At 36.8% G+C, this 20,376-nt stretch overlaps 3 protein-coding genes across 3 annotated transcripts; 2 read left to right on the top strand and 1 right to left on the bottom strand.

Moving 5' to 3' along the window:
• Window positions 7-9,578, top strand: LOC105165004 (AP-4 complex subunit epsilon). The gene is made up of 11 exons (XM_011083877.2): window positions 7-818; window positions 1,065-1,250; window positions 1,752-1,967; window positions 2,056-2,172; window positions 2,683-2,880; window positions 2,977-3,108; window positions 4,478-4,534; window positions 4,759-4,875; window positions 6,224-6,301; window positions 7,274-7,417; window positions 7,995-9,578. The coding sequence occupies exons 1-11, from the start codon at window positions 252-254 to the stop codon at window positions 9,060-9,062; spliced, it is 2,880 nt and encodes a 959-aa protein (XP_011082179.1). The 5' UTR covers window positions 7-251; the 3' UTR covers window positions 9,063-9,578.
• Window positions 11,411-14,564, top strand: LOC105165005. The gene is made up of 8 exons (XM_011083879.2): window positions 11,411-11,597; window positions 11,702-11,770; window positions 12,564-12,593; window positions 12,789-12,821; window positions 13,093-13,163; window positions 13,414-13,495; window positions 14,050-14,142; window positions 14,231-14,564. The coding sequence occupies exons 1-8, from the start codon at window positions 11,499-11,501 to the stop codon at window positions 14,288-14,290; spliced, it is 537 nt and encodes a 178-aa protein (XP_011082181.1). The 5' UTR covers window positions 11,411-11,498; the 3' UTR covers window positions 14,291-14,564.
• Window positions 17,154-19,797, bottom strand: LOC105165006 (abscisic acid 8'-hydroxylase 1-like). Its single transcript, XM_011083880.2, has 7 exons — window positions 19,476-19,797; window positions 19,043-19,361; window positions 18,557-18,943; window positions 18,268-18,445; window positions 18,041-18,147; window positions 17,827-17,945; window positions 17,154-17,681 (listed from the first exon to the last, which is right to left on the bottom strand). The coding sequence occupies exons 1-7, from the start codon at window positions 19,679-19,681 to the stop codon at window positions 17,588-17,590; spliced, it is 1,410 nt and encodes a 469-aa protein (XP_011082182.1). The 5' UTR covers window positions 19,682-19,797; the 3' UTR covers window positions 17,154-17,587.

The raw sequence follows: 20,376 nt of genomic DNA on the forward strand, positions 1-20,376 counted from the left end.
ACAAAAAACACACAAAACTCATTTTTCAGACCCCAAACATCTCTCTCTCTCTCTCTCTCTACCCATCTAGAGATCTTTATCAGTTATGCTAGCAGTTTTCCCCAAATCTTCCAAACCCTAAACCCAAATCTACTAAAAAGTTTCCACCATCTGCTTGAGTTTGGTACGTCCTCGCCCGTTATTGATCTAAGATCCAATTTCGAACATCTTCCAAGCTGGAGCAGCTAAAAACAATCGGTAGGGAGCTCGCAATGGGCTCCCAAGGCGGATTCGGGCAATCGAAAGAGTTCCTTGACCTCATCAAATCGATCGGCGAGTGTCGATCCAAAGCCGAGGAAGATCGCATTGTATTACGCGAAATCGAGACCCTGAAGACTAGGCTGTCCAGCCCAAATACTCCTAAATTCAAGCTCAAGGAGTACTTAATCCGCCTCCTTTATGTTGAGATGCTTGGTCACGACGCCTCATTTGGATACATTCACGCTGTCAAGATGACGCACGATGAGAATTTATTGTTGAAAAGAACTGGTTACTTGGCGGTGACTTTGTTTTTGAATGAGGATCATGATTTGATTATTTTGATTGTGAACACGATACAGAAGGACTTGAAGAGCGATAATTATTTGGTGGTTTGTGCGGCACTGAATGCGGTTTGTAGGTTGATTAATGAGGAGACGATCCCCGCTGTTTTGCCACAGGTGGTGGAGTTATTGGGACATCAGAAGGAGGCAGTTAGGAAGAAAGCAGTGATGGCGCTCCACCGGTTTTATCAGAGAGCGCCGGGGTCTGTCTCCCATCTCATTTCCAATTTCCGCAAGGTGCATATTCCCCTTTTGTAGATGAATGTACGCATTTATGTTATTAGAGGCTTAGAGTGCAGATTAATTAGTTAGTTATTTTCCTTGTTCTTGTTGTTTCCAGTCAATTGTATGAGAAGTGTTTAGGTATGACGGGATCATGTAGATGATAAAAATCACATTTATGAGCTAATCTCTCTGTTGATTTCAAGTGCATAAGGAAATAAATTTATTGGTTCTGGAAGTGAACAATTAGCTCTAATGCAGAGGCTTTGCGATAACGATCCTGGTGTTATGGGTGCTGCACTTTGCCCGCTTTTTGATCTTATTACGATTGATGCTGATGCTTACAAAGATCTGGTGGTTAGTTTTGTGAACATTCTTAAGCAAGTAGCTGAACGCAGACTACCAAAGAGTTATGACTATCATCAGATGCCTGCTCCATTCATTCAGGTACCTCATATCCACTCGAGTATATGTAGCACAGTGCTCCTTCATTCAAGTTGTTACTCATTATGTTATAGTGCACAATCAGAATAAGAAAAAAAAAGAAGAGTAGTCTTGCCCTTGAGATAATGATTTGACTTGAATTATATAATTTTTTAGGCCTGCTTTTTTAATTGTAATGTCTATCTTTGCATATGCAATATAGGCTTCTTTTTCTTGACTGGATGATTGTTTGTTAACAACTTACCGAAAGCTTTCCTCTCAGATCCATATGCACTGGTTGTATAGTAGATACGTTCCTTAAGATATAAGCAAGGATCTGCATGAATGTTGCATATCCTATCACTTTATCTCAAGGAAGATGGAAAACTTAATTAATTTGCACGGAATGTGGATTGCTACATAGTTGTAGGCTTTAGCAAGAATACTACCTAAATCCATATTTCTTCATGCTCTAATTTTGTTTCTTTTAATGAATTATAAATAGTTTGTCCCTTTTGTTGACAGATCAAATTGTTGAAAATTTTGGCCCTGCTGGGTAGTGGTGACAAAAAGGCCAGTGAGCAAATGTACACGATCGTGGGTGACATAATGAGAAAATGTGATTCAACAAGCAATATTGGGAATGCCATTCTTTATGAGTGCATTTGTTGTGTTTCATCATTACACCCAAACCCCAAGTTGCTTGAGGCGGCTGCTGATGCCATTTCAAAATTTCTGAAAGTCTGTATATCTGCAACTTAATGTGATCTTTTTGGAATTCAATTTTATGTTCTTGATATTGTAATGTTATATTATATCCTATGGACAGAGTGACAGCCACAATCTGAGATATCTTGGTATTGATGCTCTTAGTCGACTGATAAAGATAAGCCCAGAAATAGCCGATGCCGCACAGCATCAACTGGCTGTTATTGATTGCTTGGAGGTAAGATATTTGTTTCATTGTTATGAGGTTGGAAGCTAGTGGTTTTTGATTTGATGCCATTGATGAAGATGCGGTACATTTCTGCTTCTGTTGAATTGCATGCTCTTACTTTCTTTGACTGTCTTACTTAACTCTTTAAGTAATAACTTTCCCAGTTTGAGTATCTGTTTGTTTGCTACTTTCTCTTGTTATAAAGCTTCAATGTCTCTGAATCTGGCTTTCCCTGTATGCCAATTGACCCAATGAAACAAGAGATATATAAGTAACAAGTTTCATAAGCCAAGACATGTTTCAATGTTGCTTAATGCTAGTTTCTGTCTTGTTCCATATGACATTTATTAATTTTGCAAAACTTTTTCTTCCTGGAAATCCGTTTAGATAATTTTTACAGGCAAGTATTTTTGTCTACATTTTATCGTGCAATAAATTTTATATGTGGTAACGTGTTGTTATGTTGAGGTTGTTTTTCACTTAAACTTAAGCGGATGTCTGCTATCTTCTATAATTCAGGACCCGGATGATACCCTAAAGCGCAAGACATTTGAACTGCTCTACAAAATGACCAAGTCATCAAATGTAGAAGTAATTGTGGACCGTATGATTCAGTACATGATAAGTATAAGTGATAGCCATTACAAAACTGAAATAGCATCCAGATGTGTTGAACTTGCTGAGCAATTTGCTCCAAGCAACCAATGGTTCATACAGGTTAGCTTAATGATTTATCTAATATCCTCATTTTGTTACTTCTATATTTGAGGACAATTTTAATTTCTGTTTCTTTTCCTGTGATTTATTTGTCAGGCGATGAATAAAGTATTTGAGCATGCAGGGGATCTGGTGAATGCCAAAGTTGCACATAACTTGATGCGGTTGATTGCTGAGGGATTTGGAGAGGATGATGATGCTGCAGATACTCAGCTTAGATCATCCGCTGTATGTTTCCCCTTGGGTTCTGAGTTTGGTTCTGGTCCACATTCAATTAGATGTTTACTTATCTTCTGAAATCATTATTTGCTTTTTGACGTCTTTTCTAGATATTTTACCTTTTCAATTCTGCAGCTTGTTGTTGACTTCGTGTTGATATGCTTGTAAACCATTCTATAGTTATTCATAGTTCAGGACAATATTGTAAAGGCCATTCTTTTAGTGATTTCTAAATTTTTATTTTGTTCTCCTTTTGTTTTTACTTACCATAGGATAGTGACACATAAGTCTGGTAAAGAGGATAATATTCTGTTTTAGGATGCGAATGGTTAGAAAGTATTCACTCAGTACATGATGGCATTTTGTTTCTTGTTAGACGATCTGATGTCCCATTATCCCACATTGGGGGGAAATGCAGCTGACCCTGGGTGTAGAACAACTTATTGGAACCTTGATCGATTAAGCCTTTATTTGCTAGTTGATGTGGTCCAATTTCATATCTTTCGGGAGTAGAGGGACAAGCTGGTTGGCCATCTGCTGAGTTTGGCTTATTTGGGTGGGTTCTTTAGAGGTGTAATTAACCCATATTTGTCCCTTTAGTCTTTCAGATGCTACTCTCTTTTCATTTTTCCCCGAAGAACCAAAGTCCCCTGGAACCTCAAGAAGCTTGAATTCCATTCCTCATTCAGAGTTGGGGGGAGTGCTTTTGCGATGCTTACTCTACTCCTACTATAAAAGAACTGCAGAAAAATTGTAGTCTGGCATGCTGGCTTGGGGCACGAGAAAAGCATTCTATCTGGCAGCCTATAGGAATTGCTGAAAATATAGGTCAATGTGCCACATAGATGGGTCTTACTTTCTCACCTCATTTAATCTCTACAAACTCTCCTATCCCTGAGGCCCGTTGTTTGGTTCTACGACTATGTGTAATTTGATTTCCCCAGTCAATGATTTCCCAGTTTCTGGCGAGTGGTGATAAAAGTTTTGATTGATTTATGAGTGACTGCTTCTCTGTGGAAGTTGACTTAGCTTGATAGTGCTTGTGTTAACTCAAAGTCTTGAAATATACATGCCTCAGAGACTTGGGTCTTGGGACTCATGAGATTTGTAATTCAATCTGACTTTGATTTAAATTTTTGGAGACGAGGACATTTATCATCCTTGACTTAGCTTGAGAGCTGGTGTACTTTTATTCTCGCATCTCTTGTTATGTCTGCTTATGTGGTTTTGCATTTTCCACTGAACAATTTTATACATGATGGATGTCATGTTTTCTGTGTACTTATGGATGTCCTTGAATCAGATCTGATGGACCAAATCATGGTTGTGCTCTTTTTAGCACTTCTAATAAGAATCTGGCGTAATCTGTTGAGTGCAGGTGGAGTCGTATCTTCAAATCATGGGAGAGCCAAAACTTCCATCTGCCTTTCTTCAAGTATGTTATAGCACATCTAGGATAGCTTTTATTATTTTTCAATGTAGGTTCTGTCAGGCCAGATTCCCATCCCTTTTCTTATGTTGCCCCATTTTCAGTTACTGTATTTGTTTTTACTTATTCTTTTTTTCTGATTTGCTCTCTCTCTCTCTATTCCCCCCAGAGGTTCCCTCGCTTGCTTGCTGTGTTGACCCATTGATTTCTTTACTTGTTTTATGTTGCAGGTAATTTGTTGGGTCTTGGGTGAATATGGGACTGCAGATGGCAAGTATTCTGCCTCATATATCACTGGGAAGTTGTGTGATGTCGCAGAGGCTCATTTGGCAGATGACACGGTGAAAGTAGGTATCTAGTTTTCCAGTATATGCATGGTTTTGTATGGTGGAATTACATTTTGACATGGTAAAGTCACTTGTTTTCTTGATGTAGATTATGTGGATGTGGTTTGAATTATGCCCTTTTTCTTTAGCTAATTGTTTGTTCATGTTATTAGAGATAAATTTATCTGCATTTGTATAGTTGCTCATTGCTTTGTCTCTTGGTCTTAAGGCTATAGTGTTTTTCTGATTTCTTTTTTTCTTTTTTCCTTCTAAAAGTGAGATTCTGACACTAATTTCAACTGCTATTCTTAAAAGACTACAGATACTGATGTGAAATTTTTTGTATGCACAATCAACCCATTACTCTGTTAAATGCAAGCGATTAATAATTCACAGCCAAATGTAGAAGCTTTGCTGTGAACCAAAAGTGCATAGCTGAAACTTAAGGACCCAATTTTCGTAAATAACCTAATGCTAACCCTGTAAGCACTGCAACTTTAGGAGTAGTCAATTTTTCGGTTCACTTGCACAAATTTTGTGCATTTTGAACTCTCTAAGTTGATTGAAGCTTAGTGTATGGTAGGGGGTAACCTTAATAACATACATTATGATATTGCGATAACTGCATATGAGTATTACATGTGCTTATAACTATGGATTTAGGGCTACAACATCTATAGTTCACTTTTATCAGCCCTGAACCTGATATCACCACTTCAAAATACTGCAATGAGAACCTGTAAACCTAAAATAATAACCTATAGTTATAAACATGATACCAATAAACAATAAAGTTCACCATTTTAACCCCAACTTTGAGATAAGCGTGTGATAATTTTTCTTAACTTAGCTCATTTTTGGAGGTATCAAAATGCTTTACTTAATTTCAGTATTTAAAAATAACTTGGTGATGAATAATTTTGAAAGGATAAAATATAAAAAAATCTCATTCACCTGAGGAATGGTTTATGCTGCATGTATTTGAAGAAAGTTGGAGTAGTACTTAGTTAATGAGTTTAGTTTAAGCTTTTCCGTAGTATAGTAATTGTGTAAATTTTCCCTGCGAAGACATGTAAAATACAAGGAAAAACTAATAGATTATGATTAGAACAAAGGAAAAGAGGAAAAAACTTCAATTAGCTTTCTATGCATTCAGAACCAACTACTATGAAGAGCTGTCTTACCTAATAATTGAATCACACTTTTAAGGTTAGTGTTTGCTTTTACGAAAGGTTTTCAGGTGAACATTCTCTCCATGCTCTTGGTTAGCATACAGTTTCTAGCTACAACTTGTAAACTGGCGTTCTTATTGCACTTGCATAATATTTGGTCCGTCTATGAAATTGCTTTTTTCCTGCTTGCTTTGTAGGCCTATGCAATAACAGCACTTATGAAGATATATTCATTTGAAATAGCAGCTGGAAGAGCAGTGGACGTGCTACCTGAGGTAGGCAATTAGGATTATGTATGGTGGATTTGGCATTCTAATTATATTCAAGTACATCCATTGTTTGCTGGATTGTATCATATCCATCTCAATTTCTAATGTTGGTCGTTTGCAGATTTAGATGTTTGTTCTGCTTACTTCAATAGTATATATGAGCTTTTTGGCTGTTTATCATGCATGCAAATTTTCCTTGATCACAACCTTCACCTTAATGATTAGCTTAGCCATGATCCCAGTGACAATCAATTATCTTAAGAGTACTATTCACCAGAAGTTGTCGTCCCCTTCAATTTCTCCCTTCTTCTGATAATTTAATGATGTAATTGGTCTGGAATTATTTTTGGGTCAGATGAGCTAAATATTTTGAGTACCACTTTCTATTCTTAGCAAATAATGATAATGACCGGAATGTGATGATTATTGTAAGTAGAATATCACAATTTTAGTTATCATTGTTTCTTTGCCCCAATTGTCTTCTGATTTGTTAGTTTTTCTTCTAACTCGTTGCAAATGCTGTATCAGTGAATTTGAACTTATTAGTGGTGAACCAGAATCATGTCTTAATCAACTTTTATTGGAATGCCTTGCATCTTCATATAACTAACTCATGTTTGGCTAGACGCCTTAACAATTTTAGGAGTTTCAGATGTGTTGGTTCAGGTTCCTTATGGATTGATATAAAAATCCCATGTCTGGTAGGGAGTGGACCATTAACTTCTTCTCTTGTATATAGAAGTTTGATACGCACATATAGGTATAAAATGTTTCCTCAAACTTAATTATTTCTTTGAACTGTTATGGGCAGAATAATTTCCTCGCAATGTCTTAAGCATGTTCTGCTGAAGTTAGAGAAATACTTTAATCATCAATGTTTTTGCATGAGAACCTCCTGTAATTTTTCTTCATGTTCAGCTGGAATTACTTCAACATGTGGAACACATTTTCTTATTTGCAACATCTTTCCTGCTGCAGTGCCAATCATTGATTGAAGAAATGTTAGCATCCCACTCAACCGATCTTCAGCAGCGTGCCTATGAGCTTCAAGCTATCCTTAGTTTAGATGCTAATGCTGTCGAGAAAATAATGCCAATGAATTCTACCTGTGATGACATTGAGGTAATCTTTCCATCAGAATAAAATTGAAGTTTATTTTACCCTATCTGTGGGCCCTCAATGGGTTAACTCATTGTTGGCTTTATATGGATATGAACTTGTGAATTTGACATGTCATGAGCTATTCAGATGTTTCACTACCGTGTCTTGATTGTCTTGAAGCCTGACCGATTCTCTCTCTCTTCCTTGTCTTGAAGTTTGACCGATTCTCTCTCTCCACCTTTTCTTGAAATCTAATCCCACTGAGATTTGGTAGTTAACCGGACCAGTTTAATTGAACAGAAAGAAATATTTGACAGGGTATTGCATTGACATTTGTTTGCTATATGATATGGGTGCATGTCTCTAAAGTCTAAATACATGACACACAGCACAAGCATTGACCTTGTTGGGTCTATAGAATAGCATTAAACAAGCTTTTTCTTTGGTCTAGATTGGTCCCAATATTGTATTCTGGGAGTATTATTGTGATTCATCACCATCAATGTGTGCATCTCATGGCAGTTCACTTTGTTGTTTTTGTTGCTACTTTGTTACGTATGTATCAATGCTAATAGCATTTTTAAATTTTTTTTTACAGATTGACAAAAGCCTTTCATTTCTTAATGGTTATGTCCAACAAGCAGTGGAAAATGGCGCTCAGCCATATATTCCTGAGAGTGAGCGCTCTGGGATGTCTAACATTAGCAATTTCAAGAGCCAGGAAGATCATGAATCATCAACACATGCTCTTAGGTTTGAGGCCTATGAGCTGCCTAAACCCATGTTGTCGCAAAATGTCCCTCCTATACTAGCATCCTCAACTGAACTTGTTCCTGTCCCAGAGCCATCATATGTTTCCGATATCCTCCAACCCGCTACGTCTGCTCCATCTGGCTCTGATGCGGGGCCATCGGAACTCAGGCTACGACTTGATGGTGTTCAAAGGAAGTGGGGTAGACCTACTTACTCCTCTGCTACACCATCTACTTCGAGCAATGATGCTGTGAAGATTCAGAATGAGGCAACTCAACGCGATTCAGTGGGCATGTCCAACTCAAAAGCACGTGATGTATCTTATGATTCAAGAAAGCAGCAAGTAGAGATTTCACCTGAAAAGCAAAAACTGGCTGCATCTCTTTTCGGGGGTGTGTCAAAATCTGATGGAAGACAGCCTTCTTCTAGCCAGAAGGTATCAAAACATCAGAATCCAACTTCAGATAAGTCTCGTGCAGCCAAGGCTGCAGCTCCTGACACTGCTGTTGTAAAAACACCCCAAACACCACCGGATTTGCTGGACTTGAGCGAGCCATCTATCTCCAGTAGTGCCCCATCTGTAGATCCTTTTAAGCAATGGGAAGGCCTTCTTGATCTGAAGCAAGACCCAACCCCAGTAAGTGCTGGTGGAGTTGGTTCGACAGAGACATCTGATTTTATGTCTCTTTTTACGGACATGTCTTTAAATGTCCCGTCAGATGGTGTTGCCGGTACAATGCCAAATGTGATTAATGGAAATGGCCTTGGAGGGATTATGGCAGATCATTCCGCACAACAGTTGAACAAGGGACCGAATTTGAAGCAAGCTTTGGAAAAGGATGCACGTGTAAGGCAAATGGGTGTGACACCATCAGGTCAGAACCCCAACTTATTTAAGGACTTGCTTGGCTAAGTTGCTTCTGGAAGGGAACCCTCGATACAGATTGAGTTGGATTTCCTGAGAATCATTGCTGTCTGTTTTTCTCCACCATGGTGTCTAAGCTATATAAGAGGATATAATCTAATGAAACCAGTCGAGATTCATTAGCAGAAACCTGGAGGGAAACCTGAGCCAAGTCGGTCAAACCCTCATGTATCGGGTAGTAAAATCACGTGTACTTTGTATTGGTTGCTGGAGCTCATGCAATATGTAGAGATATAGTGCGAGCTAGACAATTGAGGTTCTTGAACAGTCCATACAGCTTTGCTATGCACGTTTTATACCTTCCAATTTTTGAAACATTACAAGGAATTTCACGGAGACATGTTGCATTTCTGACCTTATGTTCATAATAAAGTGCTCCCAGCCATCCTTTATGTATTTGTCCTTAACCTGTTCGTGACTTACTATTTCTAAGACATCAATCTATTACGTTGTGTTGGAAAACCAGGCTGTTTGTGTAATACTTGATTCGTTTTGGCTTGTTTCTATTCATTTCTGGCTGGTGTGAATACGATTCCCTCCTCTCGAGTATTTGTGTACTATCGTATTCTGTCTACCCGTCTAAGTGTTCATGTGCGTTTTGCTCAGTAGTGCGAAGCAAATTGTATGCGGAACTTTTGAAATGAGACAAGATGAAAGCTCCCTCCCTACATTTGTTCTGCTTTTACTTGTAATAGTAACAAACAACATCTCCTGAATTTCAAGCGAGGAAGCCTTGGTTGCACTTCGAGCCACATTTAGAGGGTGTTTGATTAAGTTTTTTTTTAAAACATCTTATAACATATTTTAGGAGTTTATAAGATGTTGGATTTTATTTTAAACTTAAGCTTTTTATGTGTTTAGATAAAATAAGATGTTAAAACTTATAAGATGTTAGGGTATTTAACATGTTTTAGGAGTTTATAAGATGTTGGATCTTATTTTAAAATTAAGCTTTTAATGTGTTTGGATAAAATAAGATGTTAAAACTTATAAGATGTTAGGGTATTTAGCATAATAAGGTTTTTTATTGGTAATATGATTAAAATAGGCAGGATATTATTAGAATCACATAAATTATTATTTCTTAACATATTTTGTTTTAATTTTTTAAAACGCTTTAATAAAAGTGCACATTAATTTAATTTAAAATAAAAATTTAATAGATAATTTTTTTAAAATAAAAATTGATGAATTATTACCTATACTTTTGAATAAAAATAATATATATGTACATTCATACTAGTCGACTATTAATTTAGATATATAGTTTATATTTTCTTCGTTAATGTAATGATTATTTCTAGTCGTATAATTTATGATGTCTTATTTATATTTTTTAGTAAATATATTATCACACCAATATCATTTTTATTTAACTGTAATAATTTATTATTAAATAACTGAATATTTTTTTTTTAATGTCAAATAAAGTTTTTTGAATCCTAGAGAAAGAAAGAGTATGTGGTGTGTAAGAGAGAGAGAGAGGAGGGAAGGGGGGGGAGTGTGTGAGTGTATGAATATAAATATTTTTGTCATGTGACATTAATTTTATATAACTTATGACATCTTATACAAAAATTAGAAAAGTTAAACTTCTTTTTAAAGACCTTATAAGATCCAAAATATTTTATTTTGAGATCTTATAATTTTTTTTAAAAAAAATTAACCAAATACTTTATTGAAATTTATAACCTTAGTCAACCACCCAGAGTTACGTTATTACATACATACTTGAGAGTTGAGACCCAACAAGCAGCAACTAACAATTACTTCATATTAATCAAAATTTCAATTTCAGAATACAGAATAGGGTAGAAACATCTAAAATTAAAAGGCCAAATATTTAATCAGGGTATACTACTATGTTGGAAATTAAAATTTTTGAGACTGTACATAATGATAAGGGCAAATTACAACAAAGTCTTCTAAAGTTTATTATAGTTATAAGTTCTTTTTGTTGTTTGAAAAATTACAAATACCTTATAAATTAATGATCGTCTAATAAATATTTCTACATGACACTCCATTTTGGAGCTATTATTAGATGTTCGTTAATTTTAGAAATTTATTTATAATTTTTTATATAATAAAAAAATATTTATAATTATAATAAATGTTATGGGCAGTTGTAATTTATCCTACTAATAATTTCTTATGAAAATAGGAGAGGGTGATAAATTAGGTAGCAGAAGCCCACAGCCTTGAGACTTGGATCTGGGCCTAAACATCTTTAGTTAAGCCCAATTTAGATGTGACCCAGTTAGCGACATTACAGATCCAACCCAAATGCAAGTTGATATTTCATGGTTTATTTTTTCATTCTCCCGCCTCTTCTCCTCTCTCTCTCTCTCTCTGTGCACTTCAAGCTACTTACTCTCTCTTACAAGTCCTGCTTGGATTTTCGTCGTAGAAAAGGAAAGAGAAATGGAAAAGATAGCTTCGGTTCCTGGATCTAGGCATTTGAATTTAAAGAAATCGTTCAAACGTGGCTTGCGCTCCTTGCTAACTGCTTGCTCCGATGAGGTGAGGGTTTTTTGATTGATAGTTTTTTGCGTTTCTGTCAGGTCAGTGAGATTTTGTCACAAGTTCTCATATTGTTTTCTCTTGCCTTGGGTTAATGAATGAAGGAATTCCGTAAAGCTTTTCCGAGTTTTACTGCAGCTGAGCAGGAGCGTCTCCGTCGACTCTTTATTCAGGTTATTTTATGTGTTAGTTTTGTTCTTTATTTAATTCTTGTGTATTTGCTGTTATTTTCGAACTTAACTGAGCTTGCTGTGATGAAGTTAGGAACTCCTGATATTCCATCACATTTTTTTTTTAGCTATGAGCGGTGTGCTTGGATTTTAGTAACGCAAATAATTTATTGCTTCGGAGGATGTAACTATGTCCGTATTGTTTTTTAGATATATTCGTTTTCTTTTGTTTGCAGTTTGCCCTGCTAAAATCCAATGTCGAAAAATAGAAGACAGGTTTTCTAAATATTATAGATAGGAAATAATGAGTTTTTGGTGTGCCAGACTAACGGTGTGCACCTTAAGATCAAGCACAACGAGTTGTGCCTTGTATGTTTACTTTTTGTTATTTCCTTGGCCCTTGTAGAATTGCTTGGAAATGCATAGTACTTGGGCAGCATTGACAAAAGAAAATGAGAAGTAAAATGAATCATTATGCATTTTCTTTTTTCTGTTAACATATAGTTTGGTTGCAAACACATGTCTCCTTGGATATGGTTATAAACAAGAGCAAGACAAAATGTTGTGTAATAAGGGACTAATTATGGCACATCGGCCTTTTGCGGCAAGTTTGTTGGTTATCGAACACAAGAAATGTGTTCTTTATGCAAGCCCTTCCACGGATGCGTATCCAGGAACAGCTTCATATCAGCATGATTCTTTCTGTTCTATTACTTACTATTTCTAGAAACACCTACATAGTCTCCTATTTCTTGAAATTTAACTGTCTCAACCTTGTGATTTTTATATATTTCAGGTTATTACTTCTTTGCATGAAGATATTGAGGTATGTAGTCTATATTGTTTATTGAGCCTCTCACTCAGAAACCAAACATTTGAATGACTTTAACTTTTGTTAGTACAGCCTTACTTGCAACTCACTAGTTTTGTAACTTGTTTTTTTTTTTTTTTTTGACTATATAATCCATGAGTATCATGTTGAAAAAAATCTGATATGAAATACTCTTTCTCTATCCTGCAGGAAGAATTCGAGTCAATATTTCTCGAGACACAGGTACTTCGATGATACTGTGTAAAAAAGTAGAATAGTCAGGTTGTATAGAGATGTTGCCATAGAGGGAGTAAGGGTCGGGAGTGGGGGATGACTTCCATCTTTGGTCCTTCAAATTCCATTTACTATTTTCTGTGATCAACTAGATGGTCTTATCTCCATTTCCTTATTGATGGTCGTAGCTGATGCCTGATGGATTACTTTTGGCTGTCTTTAAACGTTTTCATTTGTACATACATAGCATTCATGGAACTTACTCTTATCTTTTTTACAGGCTGGAACAGTTCTCGACAATGTAGAGGAGCTAGTGGAAGAACATAATCTGGATCCATTACTTTCCCAGAAGTATGCTTGCTTACATTATTGAATTAACTTTGTAATCAAGGAGTTTCTCCTCTGAATTTAATCAGATATCTGGACTTCAAAATTTGGATAATAAAGATACTCTTTTACACCATAATAAGCTAGTTATTACTTGTTTAAAAAGTTATACTTATGTGCCAAACTCCAAACGGGAGTACATGACCCTAGTTACATTTTCTAAGTCTACGTTGTTATCTACCTGTCCCAATCCTAAAGAGGTACTGAATTGCAGGAGTAATGTAGGAGAAGCTGCTCAAAATTTGTCAGAAGCAAAGAAAAATGAGCTCAAACATTTGATGGGGCTCTTGGAAAAGGTGAGCACAATTTGCCGCACTTTTAAACATCTTCATCTCACTTGACTGAATATGTGTATGTTTGATAGCCCTGTATTTTTTATATTCTGCACATGGTTCTACTACAAATATTTGCAAGAATCACCAAAGGTTTTGGTTCTGGAGTTTTGGCTGTTGTAAATTGCAATTAATGACAGTGGACAAGGAGTGTTAGATATATGGAGTACAGAGCTGCTGATTTATGAAAAGGTAGTATAGAGCAATAAAACTGACATGATCAATAATATAGAGTATCTTTAGTTTCCCCAGAGTTCATCTTTCTCACCGGCAAGAAAATGCGAAATCTACTAATATAGAAAAAGTGCTTCTTGTTGATTTTCTTTCAATTAGCTCTCTATGCATCTTAACCAAAATTATTGTGACCTATGTGCTCTGATTGGATAGTTCTTTTAACCTCCATTCAACCTGATACATATTTCTTCTTATTGTTTGTTTCCATTTTCATGGCCATAAAGTTATGGAAGCACTTGTGGACCCATCACATTTTTTATCTTAATAATAAGTATCTTTATTAGGCAGAAGAACAGAAGCGTAAAATCAAAGCACGTCTTGAACTCCTCAAGAAAGAAAAGCAAGACTTCTCTGGAGCTGCAAATCTTGTTCATGAGGTTAGGATTTTTGTTTAATTTTCCTTTGCAACTAGAAGCATTGTTTGAATGGCTCTTGCTAAACAGCTTGTCCTTTTTAATTCTACAGTTAAGGACCAGAATGTTGAACTATGAGACTGGCTGCCATAATAGGCTTGTTAATCCGTGACTGCCGTCAGCATTTCTTGAAGACTGTATTATATCTACTTAGGCTAGGCCTCTATTATGACCTATTTGGTGCTGGATATGTTCATGATGGTTTTATACAACCAAATAGGTTCTAACTTCTTAGCTATTGGAAAAGCTCAAAAGGCTGGGAACAAGTTGGTGATCGAGACAAATTTTATTTTCCTAGTGTGCATGTTTACATTATGTCAGCAACACTTGCGAAAATATGGTTGACTTTTTATGGTAGTAGAATCCTGTGATGAACTTATTGTAAATTTTAGAAGCAGTTGACCAAATGGAAACTGCAATGCTCATTTTGCCACCTGCATCATCACTGCATTAAAAAACTAGACCATGATAAGATTAAAAACTACTTGCCTATATCAGATTACTACCGGCTGAAGGAAAGCCTAGTCCAGTTCACAGTTCCCAAATTGGCACCTACCTGTGAATGTTCATCAATGAAAATTATTAGAAAATGCTTCTTTGTTGATTGCTTTCAACTTCACAATAGAACCTTGAATGGGTGTTGGGGGTTTTGGGGGGGGGGGGGGGGGGGTGTGAGTAGACACACTTGTAAATCAAATCAAAATAATAGTACATGATGAGCTTGTGGGTAGTTCAATCATATGGCTTTTCTACATTCGATGTTTCTTGCACACACACTAACGTGCTCATTACATGATTGAGAAATAATGTGTGATCTTCGGTCTTCCGACACCTGGAGCATCTACGGAGCTGCTTTTGAGATATTTAAGATTGAGGCATGCCATTATATTTCCACTTAATCTACCAACCAAGTAGTTTATGAGTTGGTGAAACGTGCATGATCTTGAATATAACAGTTTATAATGAGAACTAGGGCTAAGTTCTACTCTCTGTCTGCGGCTACCAGTCGAAGGAATTAAGAAATTCAGCCAAGAGCCACATTACCAGACAATGATGAAAGCCTGGCAACTGGTTGTACTAAGAACTTTGCTTGGGACATGATTTTACATATGTTAATGACATTTAGTGTACTCTTTATTTTTTTTTACAATATTTAAGGTGGTTGACTTTTAGAGTAACCATTGTTTAGCCTCACATGTTTGTAGCTTTCTTCAGAGTATCATTTAAATGCCAGCATTTGACCTGTCCTTTTTGTCTAAGCCCATTACTTGTTTAGTATTAGATACTTAGGATGATTGAGTTTTCTAATCCCTTTACAGGCCTTGGTTGTATTACTAAGTCATTGAACCATCTTGCTGCCAGCTTTTATTTATGTTTTGTTTTTTGTCAGTATCGGGACTCCGACTCCATCTGAGGTATATATGATTTCTCCTAAAATACTAAAATAGTTGGAGTTTGGCAGGTGATGGTTTTTCAAATCAAGCATTGTTTGTTTGTTAGATTGTGTAGTCAACTCAAATTTTTATTTTCCATTAGTTAGCTTAAGAAGAGAAAACGCAATTATCTTTGAGAGCTACTTTTTCCCTTCTAAGTATATGAATTTATTCCCTTTCAAATGAATTAGCTAACTTTCTGATCCGATCTTTACAAGTGTGCTCTCTCTCTCTCTCTCTCTCAATATATATATCCTGATTTGCATTGACTTTAATTGGAGTTCATATTCTAACATAAAGATGATCATATTTTTGACACTTGGGAGGTTAAATCACTTAGCTATGACTTCTTGATGATTGTGACAAACAGGGAAAACTTTTCTCAGTTTGTTTACATTGAAATAATCAGCTTCCAAGTGTTGTTATAAGAACTTTGCTTGGGACCAGTTTCTTATATTGTATACCGTTCATATGTCACGTCCTACCTAATTTGAGTTACAATTTTTCAATAAATAGTTTGTGATTGATTGAAGTCAGAGTTAACTTTTTTCTGATTTTCGTAAGTAGAACTTTTGAATATCTTGGGATGCCTATTTATTTTGATAGAGAATAGGGGTTATATGATGTTATTGATGACTTTCCCTTCTCAAAGGTACAGACCCTAATTAAACTTGGAGAAAATTATTAAAAAAAAAAACAATTATGTCATATTTCTCGACTCAACTTTCATACTTAAAATAGCAACCAAAAAGAAAATGATAAGAGAAAGTCCACTGCCAATGATGGCAGCATAGGTGTGCGTAAGGTCATAAATACCGGAAGGGTCCATAGACATAGGCAGCTACTTTGCTAGGCCACTGAATTAAGGGAAAGTCAAATGGATAAACATTAGATCTGGTCCATTGTTGCTGATGTTACATACACAAACACAAGAAACAAGCACAGAGGACTAGTGGTGCAAGAAGATCCGATCAGGTCTAAATTCCCATTAGGCTTACGATTTCTGTGAAAATTTCGACAAATGGAAGATAAATTTGATTCAAAAGAAATGAACATGTATTATGTGAATGCATGACCGTAATTAGGTAAAATTCATGTACTTGAAAATGGCGAAATGTGGTGGAAATTATGGTTTTGGTAGTAGGTTATGATCATGTTAGAAGAACGTATTACGTATCATGTATTGAAGTCGTTTGAAGTAATGGAAATCCATCTACATTGAAAATGACTTCCTCTAAGTTACACGCAGTTGTGTAACTTTGTCCACCACATTTTTTCAACAGTTTTGAGATTTAGTGTACGAGGAGTCGGTTTTCAATCCTATGAGATTACACGTTGAAGTTATGCTCTTCTTCTGCTGCTGTCGATTGCGACTGAGACTTCATCTTTCACTATCTAATTAACGATAACTTTGAATAATTAACCTCAAGAATCATATGAATCCTGCAAATGTGGACTTATTGTCGCTAATGACTGATGGTGTGTGTGTGTGTTTCTGTTCTGGAACCTCTGATTCTGCTACACAAATCAGACAGCTTAGAATGAACAAAACTGAGACTGATATTTCCATTAATTGCCTTGCGGACTTTTTTTACATGTCGTAGGAAATAACAAGGTGAAGAAAAAAAAAATAAATAAAAAGAATTTACCTAACTACATACTACCATTACATGTAGTCTTACTCTTGAGTTTCTCATCGTCCTAGTTGAAAAAGTGAATACTGGCTAAATTCTTTCCTCGGCTTCTTCTTCTTCAAACATATATGCTATATATGGAAACTCTATATGTACAATTGTATTTCCCTTGCAGTTCTACACCAGAAATCTTCTTCTGGTTTTTCTGTGTTGCTTTGCAACTCATTTCTCCATCATTCTTGATCTTGATCCATACATTGTGGAAAAACACTTTTCTCAGCAAATTTTGCTTTCTATAATTAGTAACTTGGCTTTGTCTCTGAGCACATGGTATTGGAGTTTTTATTTCTTGAGAGAGAGCTTGATGGGCAGACCATTCTGGGGAAGAGGAAAGGGCCCATACTGGATTCCATTTTGTGGGGCCATCACAGACCACCTGCAAGATTAGAAGGATTAGAACAAATTCATCAAGTTGAGGAATAGAAATAAAAGGGGGGCATTCTATTTTTAGGAACTAACTTTCACCTAGGATTAAACTAAGGTGGTTATATGAAACTGAGGGGTTTTCCACTTTCACCTACCTGTACTTTGTGGTTAGATGGTGTAAGAGAACCAAAATCTCCAGCTTGGCCAACTCATTCCCTGGACATGCGTGGGTCCCATTGCCAAATGGCATGAAAGTATTGGGCTTGGGTGCAACCTGTCACATTATGGGAGGCACACAACACTGTTTAGGCCTGAGATCATGGGATTCTTGGTCAATACAAAAGTATTTTTTTTAGGTATGTTATTTACCTCAAATCTTGAAGGATCAAATTTCTCAGGCTCTGGGAAGTTGTCTGGGCTGTGGTGAATGTTTCTGAAGAGTGGTAATACTTTCCATCCTTTAGGAATGAGGTATCCTGTTAAGTTCCACAAACAAAGGAAAGCAAGATTCTTAGTAATTCTTTATGGAAGTAAAAAAGGAGTAGAGTTCAGACAAAAGGGGTTGCCAGTCATTTTCTGACAGGCTTTGAACTTACCATTGAACTCAACATCCTCAACAGCTTCTCTGAAGGTAAAAGATAAGATAGAGGCAACTCTGAGCGTTTCCAGGATAACTCTTGTGGTAATAGGCATCTTCTTGGTATCAGCCCAGTTCAGAGCTTTCTCCTCACCTCCACACTCTTCTTTAGCCTTCTTGATTGCCTCTTGCTCTTCCTATAAAAGTCAACAAATTAATATTTTCAGTCACCGGCATGTCTGATATTTTTTTCCTTTGTCGAAATCTGAGATTGGGGAAAATTGGATGGTTGGGATCTAGATTCTTACAGTGACTGCTTGCAGAACACTTGGATTTTCAGCAAGGTACTTGAGAATCCAAGTTAGGACACTAGCTGTGGTGTCGCGGGCTGCGAAGATTACACCGATGATGTTGTCTGCAATCTGTTCGTCGGTTAGCCCCTCTGAATCTCCCATAAATGATCCCAGCAGATCATTGTGATCTTGCTTTGTTTGTCTTCTGAGTGACAGAATCTTAGCCAAGATTTGTGCCAACTCCTTCCTGGCCTTCATGGCTTTGTGGAAAAGTGTTCCGGGAAGGTTGATGGGCATCGAATTGTATCCCTTTTCAAGAATGTAATAGCACCTCTTGAGGTCTTCTCTGTACAGAACTTCGTCCTTGCCAAGTATGGAAAGTAATGCCACGTTGAATGCATACTGCATGAGGTGAAAATTGAAGCTCTGGTTAATTACAATCAAGACAGATTCCCAAGGTGAGTAAGACGAAAAACAGGGGAGCTCTGTTTTTGAACATACTGTTTTCATTTCTTGGAAAGTGGTGATCAGTTTGCCTTCCCATGATTCCAGGGAGTTGATGGCAATGGACTCGATGTCGGATACGATGTTCTTGATGGCCTCAGGCATGAAGGCGCGAAGGACGAGCTTTCTGAGCTTGGCGTGGTAATCCCCTTGGTGGAAGAATATGGCTTGTTTGCCCAACATCCTCTCTTTGCTAGCTGGGAATGTGGGCTTGAAGAGGTTTGCTTTGGAAACGAGCACGAGTTTGGCCGCCTCAGGGCTTGAAATCATCACACAGGGACATCCCAATATGTGAGTCTTGAATATGGAACCATACCTGTTAAAAAGAAAAAAGAAGCAACAAGTCTTGGTAAGTACCCTTATTGTTCCTTAACTCAAAAACTATGAAGAAATGTTTAATGTTGGAAAGGAAGAGAAGAAGAGAACTCACTTCTTGACTTTGGAGGCAAAGAAAGTGTTTGGGTTTTGGGAGTAGAGTTGGAAGGTTTCACCAATATAAGGCCAGCCCATGGTGCCTGGTGGGAGTGGCAACCTGACATGTCCAAAGGACAGGAAGTTGGGAGTGAATTTGAGGAGGAGCAAGAAAGAGAGGATTAAGGCTGCAAAAGGGAACAAACACAAGGAGATGGATTCCATGATTAAGTAATGATGGGTGATGTAGTAGTGGTAGTAGTAGTAGTAGTAGTAGTAGTAGCTGAGTTTTTGTGGGAGGAAAAATGATGATGGGTATGTTGGTGGAGAGATGAAATGAAGGTAAAGGGGTATATATAGGTAGGAAAGGAGAGAGGGGGGTTGGAAAACAATGGCCCTTTCAATTACAGCTCGAATCCCACACACGGAATCTCCCTCCAGCTCATCTACTTGTGAGAAGAGGAGACACAGAGTCTTTGTGTATGTATATGATGAGTGAGAGAGAGAAAAGGGGTGCACGTCAAAAAAAAAAAAAAAAGAAAGAAAAAAAAGGGCGTGTCGGGAAGTACTTGTTGACCATTAATGGTGTAGTTGAGGTATGAAGAAATGATAGATGAGTTGAAGAGGTGCGCGGAAACAACCCTTTTTGGGTTGGGGAATGAATTTTGGCATCCGTACCATCACCCTTGTCTATTTATTTATACATTTATTGTGCCCACTTGCTAATATTAATATATACATAATACATGCACGCAGGTTCAAACCTTGATTGAAGAGAATTAGAGAACAAGATGGGTAAGTTCTTCACCGGTTTACCGCACTCAAACAAATTCCCATGCCTTGTACATGATTCTTAAACCTTTCTTACCATTCATCACTACTTCACTTAGCTTCTATTCAAACTCTTTTTACCATTACAA

Source organism: Sesamum indicum, linkage group LG6, assembly GCF_000512975.1.
Source record: "Sesamum indicum cultivar Zhongzhi No. 13 linkage group LG6, S_indicum_v1.0, whole genome shotgun sequence".
Classification (NCBI taxonomy): domain Eukaryota; kingdom Viridiplantae; phylum Streptophyta; class Magnoliopsida; order Lamiales; family Pedaliaceae; genus Sesamum; species Sesamum indicum.